Source organism: Panulirus ornatus, chromosome 4, assembly GCF_036320965.1.
Source record: "Panulirus ornatus isolate Po-2019 chromosome 4, ASM3632096v1, whole genome shotgun sequence".
Classification (NCBI taxonomy): domain Eukaryota; kingdom Metazoa; phylum Arthropoda; class Malacostraca; order Decapoda; family Palinuridae; genus Panulirus; species Panulirus ornatus.
Window position 1 is genome coordinate 9,708,396 of NC_092227.1, and position 21,930 is coordinate 9,730,325.

The 21,930-nt window shown below is 41.8% G+C and overlaps 2 protein-coding genes across 2 annotated transcripts in view; one reads left to right on the forward strand and one right to left on the reverse strand.

The window, feature by feature from the left end:
* Positions 1-917, reverse strand: part of LOC139765685 (uncharacterized) — a 130,879-nt gene extending 129,962 nt beyond the window's left edge. Inside the window, exon 1 of the mRNA XM_071693440.1 lies at positions 766-917. Coding sequence (XP_071549541.1) covers positions 766-816 — 51 coding nt within the window. The 5' untranslated portion in view covers positions 817-917. The remainder of the gene's footprint in view (positions 1-765) is intronic.
* LOC139765678 (proton-coupled zinc antiporter SLC30A2-like) overlaps positions 1-21,930 on the forward strand; it is a 79,661-nt gene that overhangs the window by 45,635 nt on the left and 12,096 nt on the right. Inside the window, exons 8-9 of the mRNA XM_071693428.1 lie at positions 16,076-16,238; positions 20,483-20,723. Coding sequence (XP_071549529.1) covers positions 16,076-16,238; positions 20,483-20,723 — 404 coding nt within the window. The remainder of the gene's footprint in view (positions 1-16,075; positions 16,239-20,482; positions 20,724-21,930) is intronic.

The window sequence follows — 21,930 nt, forward strand, 5'->3', positions numbered from 1 at the left end:
GACAAAGCTACCGATGAGACTATGAGACAAAACTCACGTAACCGATGGGTTAACTATTCAGATTCCTAACGAAGCTGCAGAATATGAAATAAAGTTAAGGCTAGATTTCGAGAAGTTATCAAGGAACATGTCTTACAAATAGAATCACACGTAAAGAGTACAGAGGAGAAATATTGATAAATTGCCCGTGAACAGGAAGCTATAGTAATATACCAAATAGAATGGAAGTGAGAACATAACAGGAACATCAGGAAGTAAAGAAGGGATACAGAACCCGATAATCATCGGGTCAGATGGGAGACAAGAAATGCAGTGGAAATTAAAGAACAACAAATAAATAGGAATGTCAGGATGAATCTGCACGTACATTAGATCCAGTTTAGAACACCAGATTTATATATTGACGAGGCAAAGCAAGGAAGAACAGGGAGTGATAAAGAGAAGGCTGATGTCCTTGTTAAATATCTTAAAGTCAAGTTTCCAATAAGGACCTATAAGGAAAGGTACCAACATACAGAGAGAGATAAATAGTACCACCTCGTCATAGCAAGGACGCAACAAAAGTTGGTAAAATTACCGTTTCGGACGTTCGCCTGTTTGCGACAGAATCGTTCGAAAAGTCCATCAAAAAACCATCGGTGGATCAATTTCACCGAAACCAAGACTAACTTAAAACTTACGCAAACCTGACAAAAAAAAAAAAAAAAAAACACAAGCTGCACGTCCGAAACGGTAACTGGTACCCGTATGTCGTACGTTACTTACCCTCCGCCGGCCGGGTGGGTAGGCGTCCTCGGGAGCTTGGCCAGCCATCATCAGTCCACCAGTGGCGAGAACTCTGTCGATGTTTCTCACATTATAACACCTCTCTCGGGCAACGACACTTTATTTCACGTACCGTATAAGATTTTTTTTTTCTTTAAAGACTATCTATATTGTATCTGAATAATTTTCTTTTATCATCACAGAATGGTCCAATATTTTCATCATGTTGTTCATCAGACACTTTGATATGTTTCAGTGTTTCTCCTGACTGAGCACGTCACTATATATGTTTCAAAACTTCCATGCACATTTCACCAGTCAACATGATATGTTTCAATGTCTCCACTTACTAAGCACCAATCACCAGGTTTCAGTGTTTTCACTTAATGATCACCAGTCACTATAATATGTTTCAATGTTTCCATTCACTGATCATCAGTCCCCATAATATATTTCGATGTTTCCAATCACTGATTACTATTCACCAAAATATATTAAAGTCTCCACTCACTGATAACCAGTCACCATAATGTTTCGATGCTTCCACTCAATGATCAACGGTCGCCATAATGTTTCAATGTTTCCCCTTCACTGATCACCAGTCACCATTTTGCCAGTGTTTCCACGCATTGATCACCAGTCACCATGTTCCAATGTCTCCACACACCAATCACTAGTCACGATAATATGTCCCAAAATTCCACACATTAATCACTAGTTACCATAATGTTTCAATATTTCCATGCATTGATCACAGTATTTCCTCGCACTAATCACTGATTACTGCAATAAGTTACAATGTTTCCAGGCATTAATCTTTCTAATCTTTCTACGCACTAATTACCATTAATTATACGTTCCAGCCTTTCCAAGTACTAGTGAAGAATTATAATATTCAAGAATATATTCACTATCCTGATCACCTACCACTATAAATGGAAGTATTTCACCACAATATTCACCAATTATCATATGTTGCTTAGTGTTCATCAGATAATTTACCAATTATAATTTGTACCAATAATTCCACATGTCTCTGTATATTGTAATATATCCACCATATTGCATCAACCAGTCACACACTATGGTAAAATAATTCACAACATTGTCCATCAGTTCTATATACCACCGCAAATTTCTTCGTTCCCACTTTACTCACGGTTTCAGATGATGAGTCATTACTCACTGCTCGGTAGAAGAGTGACATGGGAGTACAGCCATGAGTGACGGTGTCCAGCTCTGGTCTGCCTGCCATTTCCAAGGCGCAGTTTCTTACTCCGGCCCCCACCCCATAACAGAGCGGTGGTATTTTACATCAACCATTTCCTAGCTTGATTATGCGAGTTCACAAATGCACATTATTCACTCCATCCTTTGTTCCCTACAACTGAAATTTAGTACGACGTAAAACGTTTAAGATTTTCACATCAAATAATTTAATTTGATATTCCTATTATCGTAAATCACTTTGTAGTATAATAATCCGCCATTTGCCAACGGCGTCTTTACACTCTCGACTAACCAGTAAAAAACAGAAGGCCGAGTTAATAACACGATCACATATCGAGCGTTAATCACATACGATAGATTTCACACACCAACCGTGCACACGTGTGTCTGTTATACACATCACAAGCGTCGTCGTAATAGGTAGGTCAGAGGGTAACCGTGGAAGTTGGGGTGGCGGGTGGCGGGCACATAAACACACACACATAAAAAGTCATCAGCAGTTTGACCACCGATCCAGTAGTGTGGCGAGTTAACTTGGCCCTGGAAACCCTGAATGCCAACTATTTTCGATTTATTTTGGATTTATTCTGGAGTTAAAAGAACGACTTTCTTGCCTTACCAATACACTGGTGGTTGTGTGGTTTATTCATCGTAGCTGAGTTAGACAAGATTACATTGATGTATCATCATTGAATTACATTAACGGATTATCATTGTTGAGTTAGGCTAAGATTGCTGTGTCTCGCTGGAGGATTATTATCATAGCTGGTGCTATGATGGCAATATCTGGCTGGCGGATTATCATAGCTGGTTAGGCTAAGATTACAGCACCTGGCTGCTGGATTATCATCACTGGGTTAGGTTTAGATTACAATGTATGGCTGATTTATCATCTTAGGCTAAGATTACATTATACAGCTGATGCACTATCACAGGTGGGTTAGGCTAGAATTACAGTAATTGGCTGACGTATTGTCATGACTAGGTTAAGATAACATGAGCTGGAGTCGGGTTCAGTTGTACGTACATACAACTCTTCCCAGGACGTAAACAAACACAAGCGGACGAATGGACGGAACGATGTCATTTGGCAGTTTACGTGAACATCTTTCGCTCTGAGTAATATCGCTGGTGCGTGATTAATCTTGTTATGTCAACACTAAGGCCGACGTGGTCAGCCTCGCTCGAATAGACACAAACAGCATAAATACACTCGTAAACACACTCATAGAAAACGAGAAGAAACACAGACGCGTTCACGCTGGTGTGTGTGTGTGTGTGTGTGTTTCGAGAGACTTTACACTCGTGTTGCCCCGTCTCCTTTGTATACATGAATCGTGTCTTCTACGTAGGTTTGCGCGCAGGGGACACACACACATCATAGCCTATGACAGGTACCCATTTTAAAGACTAGCACCTTGGGGAGGATGAACAGCGAAGTGGACTATGGACCGGCTGCCGCGACCTGGATTCGAACTTAGTGTGGGTTCGATTCCAAGCGGCCTGTGCATGCATGAAGGTCAGTAATGCTCACCGATACACCATGGCCGTCTGTGTACGTGTATGTATACACAATGAGTAACATGATACATACATACAAGGTTAAGAGGCGGGGCAAAACTTAAGTGTAAAGCTGTCTCCCTGTAACACACAAACAGTAATCACAAACTGAAGATAGCTCATGTTATACGGTTACATAAAGAAAATAGAGAGTTGGATGCAAGTGTTCAGACCACACAGATCAGATATGCTTTTGTTTCTCTCAGGCGTTCGAATCAGTGAGCAACGATGAGGATTATGATAACATTTATTGGTAACCTGCTACGTGAACTAATGACCCAAGACTGAGAGCCTTGCGGTGTAGAGGGAATAATCCCGAATTAAATCTAGGTTTAGTTGATGTAAAATGAGACAGGGGATGGGGAGGTGAGGTGTCTCAAGAGGTGTCTGGCGCTTTTTATCGTGAAACTATTCAAACGAAGATCCGACAGTATTGCTGGAAGAACTGCAATATATGATCAGGGTGTACCAAGCAATAGAAGCAACGGTGTAACAACGGCACGCGGAAAATGCCAGTGAGCTGACATCACCATTCAATTTAGGAATCTATTTCATTCCTGACCATCGAAATATATCACAACTTTGCTTGCCTTGTTTTTACATCGGGAGTTAACAATGTGCAACTAACGGTTGACATATGCAGGTGATATATTCTGTCTGCTACCATTGATTTTAAAGTAAATCATTACACTCCAAAAATTACCTTAAATGGTATCCATAATTTCATGGTTCACAGATATGGTTCGCCCTTAAAAGATAGAGTAGCGTAGCCTTAACTCGTACTTATAACAATGCCGCTAAGCTTCGTGGTGGGTACTTTTTCAAATCCTCGTATGTTCGTCAGTGCAAAATGGACTTCATTAAAGGAAGTAAATAGTGATTCGGCGCCATGATCATCTTCCACTTGGCACAGTGAGCTATATCTGTCCTGTGTCAAAAGATAGCCATATCAGGTCCAGGTGGCAAGAGGCAACACGTGAATACTTCCTCCCTTGGCTGATACCTCAAGGGACGGGTTCTAAGGGCGCAGGGATGTAGGAGACGTTCCACTGGGGTGGGTTCTCGAGGGTGCAGTGATCAGGAGGATCCTGGTAGGGAAAACAGATGAGAAGTTGGAGAATAATAGCTCCTCGCACCAGGGTTGTGCCCAAGGATTAATTGCTCCTTTGTCTAACCTTCTCTTCATCATCAAACCCACAAAAACAGTCTAATGAATCCCCTTCAAAATCTTCGTCTCCCATACCCCGTTCCTCAAGCCACCTTACACCGATAGGTACTGACACTATTCTAAGCTGCTTTTAACTGGGCGACAGTGATGATAATTTGATAATGGCACACATTGTTCGGATTTTGTTACAGTAAGATTCTGTATTTCACTGTGTTCTGTAACTCGAGCAAAATCTATCTCCATCAAGCAATCACGTAATGAATAACTACTTTCTAGAATATTTGTAAATGAAGTTTTCGCGTCGCCTTTTTAATCAAAGAATCAAGGAATGTTGGTATGACGGTTAGCAAAAAACCCGGTGATATTTGTGTGACGTGTGAAATAAGAATAACATGAACAACTTATGGACTGTATACCACAGAAGAGGTACCGGAATAGCTAAAAATGCATTTTTTTCAGAATCAGTGTTCGAGGATGCCCACATTGTGGTCCTCACAAATTTGAATCAGATAAGAGATGGAAGACAATTACAAGTTAGTGTTGATACCAAGGCTTGAAGGTAGGAGCCTACCTGGTCAGGTGTCTGGTCTCAGGTGGAGTGCAAACACCGACTTCCGTCTCAAGGATGGCTCTCTACTGGACGGATTCCCTCCCACACCACACCAAGACAATTCAGCAGCTGATCGCACCAAGGCCACACACCGTCGACCGACCTCTCAACTGGGATAGTCTAGCTGTCCCGATGTTGACAGGATTATTCCAGTTTCACAATGATTGTCCCAATTTTTTACGGTCATAAATTATACACCTCCTAAGTCAAATATAAAATATTTAGGCATCACTGATAAAAAAAAAAAAAATATTGATTGTCTGTTGGGCCGGAGACCGTTTTCCAGTGTGATTCGTTCACACTGGCACTCTCGCACACCGAGTGTCAGATGAGGATATATCAGGACACATGATTTGGGGAATGAGCAATTAAAGAGAGATTTTCGTGGCTCTACCTCCACCCATCTACCGTAACTCCACCTACTCTCATACAACTTTATTTGTGGATTAATGAAATTAGTGGATGATTGTTACAAATACCGGCATTCCTGGATAAACCCATTCTGATAATTGAAATTATTTCTAATTCTAACCGAAGAATTTCGTTCCTCCAGCAGGAGGAGGAGTCTGAGGAAGAGCTCCTCCTCCAGCCTATCGTTTGTTTCAGTATGGTTTTGCAGGTCATGAATATTTTTCCTTACTGATATCTTTTTATAGTAATATAAATCCTTAAATTATTGCTATATATATTCATCCTTGGACACGCCATCTTTTGCGAATGTGCAGTCTTTAGGAACGCATAAGCACAAGATTATTCACATAATCCTCTGGACGATGGATAATGGGTATCCTAGCTGCTGCCTCTTTAACCGTTTCGATTACACTATTCTTCTGCGTAACCATAACTCGTGATTAGTGCTGGGAACATCTTTCGTCATACGAACCAGTGAAACAAATAGTGCAGTATCTCATATGTTCTTCGAACATCAGTGTATATAAGCTATAAACATTTTCGTATTGACAAACGCTTTGGAAGCAGATGTCCACCAAATGTAAACACGATCGCATGTGGGCCAAGCACTTAATGCTTTACTCCCTTGAGCACGACAGTAAGGCATTTTATATGATGGCCTGGCTGGCCTTTGACCTAATCTTAACAATCAGGCCTAAGGTCAAGCCATAGTGCTAAAGTGTGGCATCTATTCCCTTACAAGAAATCTACTAGCATAATAAAGATTTTCAATCCCGGACAGGAAGAAAAGTCTTCATCCAATGTGGTACACCTTATCTACTACCTGAAACAAGACACTCGTGTTGTCACCCTTATCACCAGCAAGCCAGTAGGAGCAATACATGTCACTGGTGAGTCTGGGCCAATCTGTCAGATACAAGGCCAGTTGGCCAGGCTTATCACAGGAAAAAGATTTGCGTTTCTTCCATGGCGTTCCACTTGCCGTAAGTTATAATTCGTTTCTCTTCCCAAAGAAAAATAGTGGTCATATTAATACCAAGCCTTAGGTGGCCATATTCATGGTTTTCAGTGTGTGTGTGTACGGGAAGCCCCAACAAGTCTTCTCCAACCAGGGTGATTGCTAGCCTCACTCCACTCAATCTACACCAATACATCACACGCTAAACTTTTCTTTTTGAAGTAGCAATACGGCTTCTCTTATTAACTGGTTTATGAAAATAAAAAGTTTTACGTTAAAGCGCAACCAGAAAAGCTTGCAACACCTTGTGCATTATGACGGAATTATCCTGCTAAAGACTCGACAAATTAAGTAACTCCAATTACAGGACTGAGAGTGTGTATACCTGCTTGTTATATATACGTGTCTTATATGCCACTTTCACTTTGATATAGTGGATGAAATCAAGTGATGCTATGTAAGTAAAGGCAGCTTTTATATTCAAGGTCTGACCTTCACTTCCACCTTCTAATGGAAAAGGTCGAAAATGAAAATTTACACCACTGGTGAAAACAGGATCATATGAGAGCCAAATTAATACACGACGCTGTCATGAGACTGGGACCTACATATGCTTCACTGGTCTTTTAGGCTTATGCTACGTGGGTTAAACCGAATAAGTGGAATTCAAGAAGAGACTTAATATGTATGTTTGGCGAATTACTCTGAGCTATTGTATCATAAAGAATTGATATAAATAACTAACAAGTGGACGGTAGCAACTGATGTAAGTAACTGGCACGATAGGGATGATTATTTACTTTTCATTCGCCATCTTCTTTGTAAATAATCGACTTTTCATGCTAAAGCTGATGCAATAATCTAGATTCCCACAAATATTTATATCAGAATTAGAATAATGGATAATCAATTTCATCGGATACTCTTCTACCGATATCGTATACAGCCCCGATGATTCGCTTCTTTTTACCAAATTTTCAACAAAAAGATACATAGCGATATCGATTATGTCAATTTTTCTTCTATTGGATAAAATGATCAGCTGAGAAATGATGGGTGTAAAGAAGTATTCAATCTCCCCATGAATAAGCAAAAAAAAAAGGGGGGAAAAAAAGAAAGAGAGAAGTGGGGAGGGCTATGAAGAATAGGGAAAATGTTGGAAATAAAAAAGGCACAGAAGTCCTTTTAGCCTAACCTTGCCAGAGCAGCTCCGTTACCAGAACCTTTCACCTCACCTACCGTAACCTAGACGATGGAAGCCCACCGAACTTCCTAGGGTAATAACTTTAAACAAAAAACTTAATTTACCTTATAATTGTGGGTAGAAGACTGTGGCGGCTGGGGACGATTGTGGTCTCCGCGTGAATCCACTGTTGCACCAGGTTGGAAAGATTATTCCAAGCACTAAATCCTTTCTTAAAACCGCGTTCACTTCCTCCGAAATTCCACTAACCCGATATACTGTCCTTTACGTTTTTTTTTTTTTCACTTTTGAGGTATCTTTATCCAAGGCAACTGGAAGTCAAAAGTGAAAAAGAAAACAAAAGTCATAATCCTAGGCTTTGCTTTGATTTTCACACTACGTCTGTTCCTACATCTTTTACACCTATACATTTGAAGGGGATGTGCATTTGACAAGTCAGAATATTGCATAAAGATGCCCAATATCATTTGTCTCCTGAAATATCCCACAGCGCCATTGTTGCTGCTATGAACACCTAGGCCTTACGGAAACTGTCTCCCGTCCATCATGCAATTAAAAATAGTGCCAAGATATTTCATATTTCATGTAGATATGTATAATCTATGACACCGCAAAAACTATGACAAACACTGCTAGTTAAGCAGGCCAGAACACTAAATATCAGAACAATCCCTCTGAAACAGGGAAATCCCTATCGAAATCGAGGACAACCCTGCCAAAATCGAGACAAGTTACACGCCCTGTTGACGGGTGGGTCTACACTATGTGGCTTGGGGAGATCACCTCGTTTGTTCCGGTGTGGTGTGGGAGGGAAGCTGTACAGGAGAAAGCCATCCCTGACGGAAGTCTATGTTTAGTCCTCGTGAGACCACAAATGACCAAAAAAAGGCACCAACCTACCCACCCTCAAGGGGGATTAAAATTCTTTGGCATGATCTCTGTAATATATTGCGGCGTATCAACAATCTAACCATTATGAATAGACCTCCAAGCTATGTCATAGTAAGTAAATAGTAACTTATCTTTTATCACTTTGTTCAGAATTCGTCGTATAGAATTCGTCAGGACTACTCTTGAAAGCTTGAATTGGATAAGCTGATTAACTTTCCATTCTAAGTGATTACATGTTTTCACATTCAAAGCCTTGTGTATAAATGCTGACCTATTCAGCCACCCTTGCACAGGACTTGTATATACAGGATGATAACGTTATTTGTATTACCATTAACTATTAAAAATATTTCTATACAACACTTCACAATGACAAATATCATCAGGTTCTTAGCTCCCTACCAGACTAACATGTCTCTCAGCCAGAATTTCCTGTCGTTGCTCTCATTCAAGACGTAAGGCGGAAACTTCAGACACAGACATTTTGGTATGATCGTAATTCATATCGATTCCTTGAAATTAATGCTGAAAGGCCTTACGTACGTTATGAAGGCACGGTCACACAAACATATTTCATCACAGTTTTTACTCTGACTTATATTGTCACCACTATTTCATTAAGAAAACACTATACTTCACCAACTTGTCTGGACGATTTTCTCGAAGCTTCGAGTTGGCAACAAGAAGTCAAAAGAGTATTTAGAATTCAATCAAACTAAAGATATTTTTCAAATATTTGCTACAGTAAGAAAAGAATTTATACAACTAACTTACATAAAGTAAACTAGTATTTTTTCAAACACTTATGATTATATTTTGAATGCTATGAGAACTGTTTACCTTCAACACGTGGATCGGCCGGACACATCCTCGTGGACGCGGGGTTCCAAATCTTCCATCTTATCTATTTTGTAATCACTACAATTCCTTGGCCTGTGTTACCAAAGATGTTGATACATAGAAGAGGTAAAATGAATGGAAATATATGCTTGTCGGTAAATGTGCTCGTGTGGCCGTGCAAGTATAGAAACAGTCGAGTGTAGAAACTTTCATAACAAAATCGGAACATTGGTATTATCAAGTACTTATCTTCATCCACTTTGTCCACCGAGCTGTCTTCGCGACAGCCTATCCCAGTCAGATGCCACACATCATTATATTATGTGATATCCATAATGTAATTATTAGTTACATGCTATCTGTCTCAAGTCCTGACACCCTCACTTTGCTCTCGGAGTTAAGACGACGCCTTTTTCATACTAAACATACAGTTGGTATGTGATATATATGTGATAACAGACGATTTTAAAAGTGCGTGAGAAGGTAATAGTAGCACAATTGTAATCATGTTATTACCCCGGATTTCTATAAAGTCCAGCAGTTGGGTAGTGAGTGTAAACGCAGTGAGCCAAAATTACCGGAAGACAGTTATAAATGATAAATTTCCCAACTAAAACAACAAAGGTAACATAAAAGGAAACTTCAGCTTAAGGTTATACCATGATTTAAATGTGGAGAAATATGGCATGGATTTTATTTGTGGTCTCGCTTGACCTGGTTACGATATGGTATATGCCAAATTTGAGTTTATTTCATGCTTTGTTATGGGATGGGTTGGAGTGGTTACATGTTCCTAGGCAACGGCACGTGGCCCGGGACTGGATACCATTGCTCATGGCTGCACTCACATATCACTCATCATCCTAACAATGAGTAATGACCCATGATCTAGAAACCCTAAAAAAAAAAACTGGTAAATATCGTGATGAAAATCAAGCAACTTATGATAATTGGTGAATAGCATAGTGAAATACTGCCATGTATTGTGGTCGGTGATCAGGGTAGAGAATATATTCTTGAATATAATAGTTGTTGACTAGTACTTGGACAGGCTGGAAGGTATAATGATTGGTGATTAGTGCGTAGAAAGATTAGAAAGATTAATGCCTGGAAACATTGTAAGTTATCACAGTAATTAGTGATAGTGAGTGGAAATATTGTAATCAATGCGTGGAAATATTGAAACATATTAAGGTGACTGGTGATGAATGTGTGGAATTTTGGGACATGTTATAGCGACTAGTGATTACTGCTCGGAAACACTGGAACATGGTGACTGGTGATCAGTGAGTGGAAACATCGACGCATTTTGACTGGTGGTCAGTGACTGGAAACACTGAAACATTTTGGTGATAGGTTATAGTGAGTGTAAACATCAGAACATAGTGACTGGTGAACTCTGAGTGGAAATGTTGAAACATTATGGTGAATGGTGATCAGAATGGAAACACTGAAATATAGTATGGTGATCAGTGAATGGAAACACTGAAGCATATATTGGGGAATGATGATCATTGAGTGGAAATATTGAAACATAGTGACTGGTGAACCGTAAGTGGAAATTTTGAAACAATAGCTGGTGACCAATAAGTGGACACATTGAAACATTAAAGTTTCTCGTGATCAGTGCTCAAAAACATTGAAACATATCAAAGTGACTGATGAACAGTACGGTGAAAATATTGGAACATTCTGTGATGATAAAGAAATGGTTCGGATACAACATAGTCTTTAGAAAATTGTAATACGGTAAGTGAATAAAGTGTTGCTCGAGAGATATGTATAAAGTGACAAACATTGTGAAAGCCTCGTCACTCGTGACTGATGACTTGGCTAACCCCTACACCTGCCCGGCCGGCGGAGGGTAAGTAACATTATAACTTATTTACTGAATTGTTTGCAGTCATGTTTCAACTGTTTACGGGTCATGGCAACTTTGTTTTTTTCGGTCATCTTAGACACAGCTTGGCTCTTCTTTTTCCACACATAGGTCCCGTGCAAAGTAGAAAATAGAAAAATTGCAATTATTTTAAGAATTTTTGAAGCTTGATGCTAGCCACCTAACAAATAAAGGAACATTAGGTAATTATGGTAAGAGTCTGTCGTTTCAGGTCAGGGGTATCAAAGGAATAATTGATCACATCTACAAAGGATACGTAGTCTTGTGTCGAATGACCTGAAATTATGACCTTCTCTGACCTATACAGATCAATTTAAGATTAGACTTGTGGGATTTTATGGTTATCTAGAATAGCACGACTTCGTGTTTCATTACCTTAATGTTTTTCTACTCTTATCACTCGAGCAGCTTTGTCAATATCCGTTGGTCTGTTGCTATTTGAATATCTGTTTGTTCCTTTGTACCTTCAAATGTAGGTGTTACCGGACTCCTCCTCCTTGGGGGTTACACCGTGAGCGAAATGTCCACTTTGACAAGGCTTTATCATTAGGAGCACAGAGTCTCTCGTCACAGAAAATCTTGCTCCTAAGGAGTCCACGTTTCCCAGCTACTGGAAATAGTGCAGCATTAGGGTGCAGGAGGCTTTAGAAAGGCTGTGGATAATACCAGGATTCTTTATGGAACTTGGTCCTGGGATAGTCATAAACATTTGATTATAAAGAAAAAATTCAAGTGTATCTTATTTCCCGCGCAGACAAGGTTCTATTTTTCTCACTTAATTTCGAGAGAAATTCATGAAAGACCAATTCTTGTTATCGGGTTCGTTATTTGTTATTTGTGTCATTCAGCCTCTGGCGTGAAAACAGCACGGAAATATTAACGAGTGGTGGACGTTTGCATGTAGACCTCCACTGAGTAAACTGCCAAAATCTCATATATATATATATATATATATATATATATATATATATATATGGGGATAGGGGAGAAAGAATACTTCCCACGTATTCCCTGCGTGTCGTAGAAGGCGACTAAAAGGGGAGGGAGCGGGGGGCTGGAAATCCTCCCCTCTCGTTTTTTTTTAATTTTCCAAAAGAGGGAACAGAGAACGAGGCCAGGTGAGGATACTCCCTCAGAGGCCCAGTCCTCTGTTCTTAACGCTACCTTGCTAACGCGGGAAATGGCGAATACTTTGAAAGAAAAATATATATATATATATATATACATGAAGGTGAAATCGCACTTAAGTAGTTCATACAATTTTATTTAGAATGTATTATATATATATGGCACATGTTTCGTGGAGACGATCCACCTCATTGGGTACCAGTACTTAACAGAGTTATTTGAATCCCAACATCACACTTGCTTCCCGCCGTCCAACACCAATCTTTATACACCAAGCTCTGTCTGCTTTGTCTGGCCCTAACCGTTGTAAGGGAGAGTGATTAAGAGCGGTCACGTGACGGGGGTTGACCTGGGTAGCTGGGTGTGTCTTGAACTTTTTTTTTTCTGTTTTCGTGTCTTGTCATTTCTTTCATAACGATTTGGTTAATGCTTGGATTGGCTTTGAAATTGCCTGGGGACAAATTAAAAGTTCTTAGTATTAGCAATTTAGACAAATTCAATGACGTTGCGTGTGACATAATCAGCAGAGGGGGATAAGATAACGGGATTTTCAAGATCTATGTGGGTGATCATTTTCATGACAATGTTTAGCGATCGCACTTTTGTGGTCATCCTACCGTACAGTTTTGCCAGTCTGGCCTACATAAATATATTTACATGCCTTACATTTGACGGCGTAAACACTCGCAATTGTTGCATGATTTGGCCTACTATTTATTAAGGTCTCACTGATGGTGTTATTGTACTGGAAAGCAAACACCAGTAAGACCTCGATTAATAGAGAGAGAGAGAGAGAGAGAGAGAGAGAGAGAGAGAGAGAGAGAGAGAGAGAGAGAGAGGCAGGCAGCAAAAGCATAACACCCGACACACGTCTCAGGGACATTTATTATGAAATGTTAATATAACCAGAAGACGTGGGAGCGAGTTCGTCCCACGGGATCTCGGGGCGTGATAATGCCGACGTCACAGGAGGCATGTGACGTCACGCCACCATGCCGTGAGGCGGGAGGGTACCAACTCGAGAGACGTGGCGACTAGGTGGTTCACTGGGGCTCTTGGTGTGGCAGGAAAGGGTGGCTGTTCATTGGGGCTCTTGCTTCCGGGGCTGCTAAACCTTCTCAGGTAGTCTGACAAGGAAAAGCGTTAAGGGTATGGTGACCCAGCAAGAAACAATTATGTAATCTTCTTCAAAGAAGAATTATCTTCATGCACCCAAACGTGAATCCATTGATGAAATGCTGGGTCACTAAGGTATAATGTATATATTCTAGATTTATTAGATGCACTTGGAATTCACCCTGATTATCTACAGTCCTTGATTCATTTTAGATTTACTCCTGTTGTTTACAATCCTCCCTACTTATGATTCATTTTAGATTTACTCCTGATGTTTACAATCCTTGCTACTTATGATTCATTTTAGATTTACTCCTGATGTTTACAATCCTCCCTACTTATGATTCATTTTAGATTTACTCCTGATGTTTACAATCCTTGCTACTTATGATTCATTTTAGATTTACTCCTGATGTTTACAATCCTTGCTACTTATGATTCATTTTAGATTTACTCCTGTTGTTTACAATCCTTGCAACTTTTGAATTCCATTTTATTTCTATCCGGTCCTCGATGCCCTTAAGCTCCTAAATCATTTCCATTCCTTGGTATATTTCAGGTTTGTCCCTATCATGTACGTACATACACCGGAATGCCCAGTATTACCAAGTCTTACATTTTGTTGTTATCATACCAGTGCGTAAGACTGTTCCTTGTTTATAGTCTAATAAGGAACAAAGACGGATTTTATAGAATTCAGAATTACTTTACCAGCTCGCTACCATGTTTATATATATTAATTTGATGTCGTTAAGTAATGAACGTCACGCTTTATCTATCGTAAAAAGTTGTGTAAACTTAATTCTATGCAAAATTTGTCTAGGCTTCCCCCACAGTTTTATAATGGAAACCATTTTCTCTTCCACCGTTTTCTATCCTCTCGCGCTTCTACACTTCCATGGCTTACTTATATCCTACTTATTACACATTCTGTGAATTACCTCTAGCTTCATATTTATGTCATATGTATATACGTCTTCATCTATACATATACGTCATCATCTCTCGTGCTTACTTGTTTTGCTCTGTGGCGTGTTGGGCGCATTCCCGCCACTGCTGTTACCGAGGCCCCGCCATCCTACCGTGAACCTTATCCGTGCGCGCCAAGAGACAACACAATGTTTCGAAGCTGTGTTATTTGTGACCGCATATATATATTACATTCCTCGTGCCTCCTCCCAGGCTTCTTTGCGGCGTCTGATAAGATTAACACGTTTGCGATGTTGTGTTTTGCCATATTGAAACGCGTACCGTTATATCTCGTACGACGTCCCGTAAATACCAAGACTGTCATTATGGAGTGGTTCGATGGCGAAGGTTCATGAAGCACCTGCCTCGGGGGAGAGTGATACGCTGATAGGTTCGTAGCTTCGTCCGCATTGTTCATCTGTCAGTCTCGAAAAGTTTTGTTCTCCAGTCCTGATGAACTGAAGACTTTGACGAAGGGGAAGGTTGAACATGTCACAGCCTATGTCATATTCAACATTATTAGGCTTATGAAGACCTCTTTAAAGCACACGTATCCGCTCCCAAATGACGTGGAAAATAGCGATTATTCATGATTTTTAGGAGATAGGAGGAAACTTGTGTATGTGTTTGTGTTGCTGCGTTGATTATACACACGGTGAGGAATAAGAAAGTACGAAAGTACCTTCCCGGAAGGGTCCCATGAATTTCGAAATGATCAGTAAGACTCGTGTTCTCTCGGTAGGGTTGATAAGTGTGAATGTGAGACATATTTCATCATTGTTACGGTCACCCCACCATCCCCATGACTCCTCACCTCTGCCCACAGCAGGCCCTTGCCATCATCACCATGACTCCTCACCTCCGTCCACAGCAGGCCCTTCCCATCATCACCATGAAACCTCACCTCCGCCCACAGCAGGCCCTTCCCATCATCACCATGACTCCTCACCTCCGTCCACAGCAGGCCCTTCCCATCATCACCATGACCCCTCACCTCCGCCCACAGCAGGCCCTTCCCATCATCACCATGAAACCTCACCTCCGCCCACAGCTGGCCCTTCCCATCATCATCATGACTCCTCATAGCAGGCCCACAGCAGGCCCCTGCCATCATCACCATGACTCCTCATAGCAGGCCCACAGCAGGCCCTTCCCATCATCACCATGAACCCTCACCGCCGCCCACAGCTGGCCCTTCCCATCATCATCATGACTCCTCATAGCAGGCCCACAGCAGGCCCCTGCCATCATCACCATGACTCCTCATAGCAGGCCCACAGTTGGCCCTTCCCATCATCACCATGAACCCTCGCCTCCGCCCACAGCATCGCCTTGGTCCTGCATGGGTGCGGCTGCCACGGGTACTTCCATGGGGCGCACAAGAGCTCCCGCAAGAACATCACCGTGCGGGCGGCGCTCATCCACGTGGTGGGAGACACCCTCCAGACCTTCGCCGTCCTGGTGGCCGCCCTTGTCGTCAAGTTCTGGGTAAGTTTCTCCCGGGAAAACCTCCCTGGAAAGCCCTCTTTGAGTCAGTTCTTCCTGGAAAGACTCTATGGGAAAATGTCTCATGGAGAACCTTCTTTGTGAGTTCTTCGCAGCAAACCTTTGAGAGATGTTCTTTTTGAAAGCCGCCTTTGTGAGATCCTCACATTAAACCTCCGTGAGTTCTTCTCTGAAAGCTTTCCTGAAAGCCTTCCTTATGAGTTCTTCTGGTAAAGCTTTCTTTGTGAGTTCTTCTTGGGAAACCCCCTTTGTGAGTTCCATCTGGGAAACCTTTTTTGTGAGTTCCCTCTGGGAAACCCTCTTTGTGGGTTCCTTCTGGGAAACCTTCTTTGTGAGTTCCATCTGGAAAACCTTCCTTATGAGCTCTTGTGGAAAAACTTTCTTTGTGAGTTCTTCTTGGGTAAGTTTCTATATTTCTTCCTGGGAAACTTTTTTTGTCAGTTCCTTCCAGAAAAACCTTTTACATGAGTTTCTCTAAAAAGCTAAAAGCTTAAAGAAAAAAGAAAAAAAGTGTAGACTCCGAGGAAATCTAACAGAAAGTTTTAGAAATGCTAATACAGACGTGGGTAAAAGCTTTTCAGGTGTAGAATTATAGAACACAGGGATAAACAACCATCAGCTGTTATTAAGGCAGAGTATCAAAACGTATGTATCACAGTTGGAAAAATGATGTCAGTTATCGGATTTGGCTAACCAAGGAAGAGAAAAATGCAATACGAACGTAATTAATTTTCCCTCCTCTCCAAACTTAAGATTCTTCTAAGGTTGATTATCAGATATGTCTCCATTCACACTGTAATCAAGAACTGCCCATGTCAGTATTGTCCATCCATGTTGCATAGTACTCCTTCTAAACTGTTAAGTACTCCTTCATGGCTGGTTTTATCCTGCCCTCGGGATGGTAACAGGAGTGATAGGTGAGTCCTGTACTTGTTGATACAGATTAGGAACGTAGGATTCTGTTTCTGTCCTCCACTGGGTCCTCCACTGTATAACTTCGTCTGAGACGTCCAGGTCTTTTGTCATTTGCCCTTTCATGTGCTTCTTGCAGTACCTACAAGGTGGGTTCCTCCAGGAAAACCTTGTGGGTGAGTAGTCCTTTTGGAAAGCCATCTGAATAAGTGTCACCGGCGAATTCCTCCTGGAAATCCTTGTAAATGAGATCTTCCCTGGAAACCAACTGGATGGGTTTCCTTTGGCAGAGCCCGAGCTCGCAGTGTTTTTCTGGAAAACGTTTTGGACGAGTTCTTCCTCCTGGAAAGTTTTCTCGATGAGTTCCTCCTGGAAAAAACCTTCTTGGCGAGTTCCTCCTGGAACGGTTCCACAAGAGGTTTTTTCCTTCTTCAGAACTGGATGGATGGTGAAGGGTATCGCAGTGGGACTCTGCACGATATACTCAACTCTCCGGAAAGGCAATCGTCGTGGGCTGAGGCACAAGAAGGCTGGCCTCGGGAAATTGGGCCAGCAAAGGTTACCTCTAAGAGAAATGGTTCTGGATGGGTAGAATGTATGGGTGTTTGTCCCATAGAGTCTCTCTCTCTCTCTCTCTCTCTCTCTCTCTCTCTCTCTCTCTCTCTCTCTCTCTCTCTCTCTCTCTCTCTCTCTCTCTCTCTCTCCCCATCACTTTTCTCGGTATTGAGTCGTTTGTTTTGTGTTCTGAGGAGTCAAGGCCTGGAATACTGGGTTGAGGGAGCCTTGGTCCCCTTGAAAAACAGGGTTCTAGAGAGCTTTGTCATGTCGCCGTTAGTTCCGGAAAGTGACTGTAGTTCTAAAAGACTTGTCTTTCAGGGACAGGCCCTTTGTGGCTGACGCTCCGAAGTTCAGTGATGGGAGACCTGAAGTTGAGGAGAAAGAGAGAGAGGGAGTAATGCAAGGAGGAGGACGCACCGACAGCTCTGACCCTGGAAAGTTTATTCTTTGGAAGTTTTAAGTGAAAGTATTTGACCTTTTTTTGTTGTCAGACACGTGAGCTTGGAACCACGTACGTGGATTTTAGGGAACTTTGAACTCAAAAGTGATCCCAGATAAGGTCTTTACAAACATTGATAACGATTTAGAAAAGGGTTCGGTTCAGATTTTTCTTGCAGTTCTGAAAAGTCCTTTGAATACATCTGGTCCTGAAAAGGTCATGTAAGATCCCAGGTCAAATACGCGACCATCAGGGATCGTGCCGCTATGGCCAAGTGGCCACACTTGTCCCAGGTTCGAATCCTGGGGCACATAGAAGCGGATGGTGCACATCGAATTCTTACGGTAATACAGAGGTTTAAATACACCGCCGTCGTGCCCAGGAATTGAATTGATTCAGAGTGATTCTGGGGCCTGAAGGTAGTCGGGTTTCCCTCGTCTTATTCGGTCATGAGAGGTGGCGAGGAATCGCCTGGACCACAGTAGACGGTTCTGAGGTGGGAGACTATTATGCCATTATGGCCAAGTGGATATACGCTCCCTAGTTGTTTAGTATTTGACCAGGGTCCGAATCCTGGGGAGAACAGAGGTGAATGATTTACACACACACACACACACACACACACACACACGTATTCTATCCATTCCTTAAGAGGCACACACACACACACACACACACACACACACACACACACACACACACACACACACACGTATTCTATCCATTCCTTAAGAGGCAAACTGTGGCATCTTCGGAAGGCTCTGCGGTCGATCCTGCACGGCTTCCACCCTGACTCTCCCTGAGAGACGGGTGTTGCCTTGCTGGCCTGGATGCCTCCAGCTGTGCTGACCATCTAGTGGATGTCTTTTTTCTGGCTCGGATGGAGTCGTGCATAGTTTCGTTTACCAGATGTTTCTCCTTGTGATTATGATGTGGTCGCTTCCGCTCTGATGCTTGTCACATTAAGGACAGACCATATCGGGTCCTGAAACTCTACTACCCTACACCCTTCCCCACCTCTTGAAACCCACTCTGCTTTCAATTCTGCTCGGAATCACTACGAAGCCGTTGTTCGTAAAGTCATGCACACTTTCATAACGATAAAAGTGTACTTATTTGTCTAATCTACTGCTGACACATCTCTCTGGTCCTTCACCGAGATCATCTTCAGTAACTCTTGAAATTCAGCCTCTCCTCACCTGTCTCTCGACCTGATCAATTTATAGTTCACCCTCCGACCGATCAAGCCTTATGTTTGGTACATGAGTCGCCTCTGATTCTACTTTGCCTGCTTCTACCTCTGATAGCCCTCCATCCCATATCTCCTTCTCCACTGAGCCTATGCTGTTTCATATATTATCTTCAGGCAGGGTCTACCGAGCTCTGTCGTCAGCTCCAAGTGGACAGGGCTTATGGCCTACGTGTGCATAACCTCCCTCTCGAGTCCTCAGGGAGAGAGTGTGTGCCTCTGAGTTACCTCCATTCATTGACACCATTGACACCAAGAATCTTTCAGTTCTCCCTTTTTATAATGAATTTACTCTACTTCCCATGTTGCTAAAATCCTTTAATGTAAATGTTGCCTTCAGCAGCAATAATACTATAATGAATATCGTAATCAGAAACTAACCAGAAAATTCTCCTGGATGTATCTATAAAGTGCCATGTAGAAATTGTGATAAGTTTTATGTTGGGCAGACTGGTAAGATCTTTCTGTTAGACTTAAGCAACAATGATATAGTATAAGAACAGGACAAGGATCAAATGTCTTGTTTGATCATGTTTAAAAACTACGATCATTGTATTGACTGGAGTAATGCTATCTCAGTTATTAACTCTAACTCCAGTACCACGAGAAATATCATTGAATCTTCTATTTTTAAATACACAAAGATTTATAACCTTAATATTAGTGAAGGTCTGTACATATTGGATAGCTTTATTGTTGATGAAATTTGTAAATAATTCCCCTTCTTGTCCACATGATAAGTTTATAATAAGCTCGTTGTCTGTCTTGGACAATCACTTGTTTACCAAATGGCGTCCTAGCTACGTCTCTTCGTTGTATATCAGCTGAATTATGTTTCTTGTATCTCCTCTAATGATGTGATTATTACACGAAAGTGCACTTGGGAACTCATCTTGTTTCATATATATATATATATATATATATATATATATATATATATATATATATATATATATATATATATAGATAGATAGATAGATAGATAGATAGATAGATATAGATATGATGTAAAACAACCACGACACCACCCACTCTCCCCCTGACCACAGCCCTCCGTCCCACCCCCAGCCGCAGTACCAGATGGCTGACCCCATCCTGACCTTCGTGTTCGCCTTCATCGTGGTGGTGACGACGCTGCCCATCCTGCGGGACCTGGCGCACATCCTGATGGAGGGGACACCGAGGAACGTCAACTACCTGGCCCTCCTGGGTGACCTGGAGGGCCTACCTGGCGTCAGGACGGTCCACAACCTCCACGTCTGGTCCCTCACCCTGGACAAGAACGCCCTCTCAGTCCACCTTGGCATAGGTAAGTCGGTGTCCCTGTGGCCCGCGCTGAAGTGTCCTCCTGAAGTGTCCGTGTGGCCCATGATGAGGTGTCTTCTGAAGTGTCCGTGTGGCCCACCCTGAGGTGTCCTTGTGGCTCACGGTGAGTTGTCCTTCTGATGTATCCCTGTGGCCCACGCTGAGGTGTCCTTCTGATGTGTCCCTGTGGCCCTCGCTGAGGTGTCCTTGTGGCCCACGGTGAGTTGTCCTTCTAAAGTGTCCTTGTGGCCTACAGTAAAGTGTCCTTCTGATGTGTCCCTGTGGCCCAGTGAGAGGTGTTCTGAAGTTCCTTAAATGCAATACTTCTCCCTCACCTCTGTCTGTGTCCCCCAGCGAAGGAAAGGTACCACAAGACTGGTAATATGGTCACTGTCAAACCTAAATACAAGAATGGAGATAAGATGGTTGCCATAAGCTTCCAAACATTTACTCTCACGTCGATTTGAGGTCAAACGGTGGAAAGAATAATGAACCAAGCCTTAACATTTCTAAAAGATTACAATATGAAAACGGACAGTTACTGTGGCTTCGAACAAAATGTCTTGCTTAGCGATATTTTTTCGATGTTATTAATGACAGTTGGGACTAAAAAGTATCTTTAGATGTAGTATACTTAAACTTGACGAAAGGTCATTGAACAAAAGACTTACATGTGAATTAAAGTCATATTGCTCAGGAGACGAACTGCGAACATGGATTGCCGATGATTGACTTAACAAAATGTGTAGTTTACGTGTTGACGTGTCAGGTGCCACAGAGACGAGCCCTTGGCTTCATTTGAAAACAGATTTTGTAAAAGATGTACAATTAGACCTCAAACCTGAGGTTTCAAGTTTAGCGGATGATACATAGCTAGAGCGTAGAGCTGTAAACATGAAAGACTTGAAACCGGGCAGCGAGATTTCGACCACTCAGCATAATGCAATGACTACAAAGGGAATTCAGTGAGCAACAGACCACTGGGTCCTTTCGAGGCTGTTTGTGCTACCGGATGATATCAGAGACTCACAGATTAGTGTGGTAAAAATTAGAAGATATACAGGTATGTCAAAGGGAATAATAGAATGTATACAGGTATGTCATAGAGAATGATAGAAGGTATACAGGTATGTCAGAGAGAATAACAGAAGGTATACAGGTTTGTCAAAGATAATAACATAGAAATTATCGAAGTGACAAAGGAGTGCATA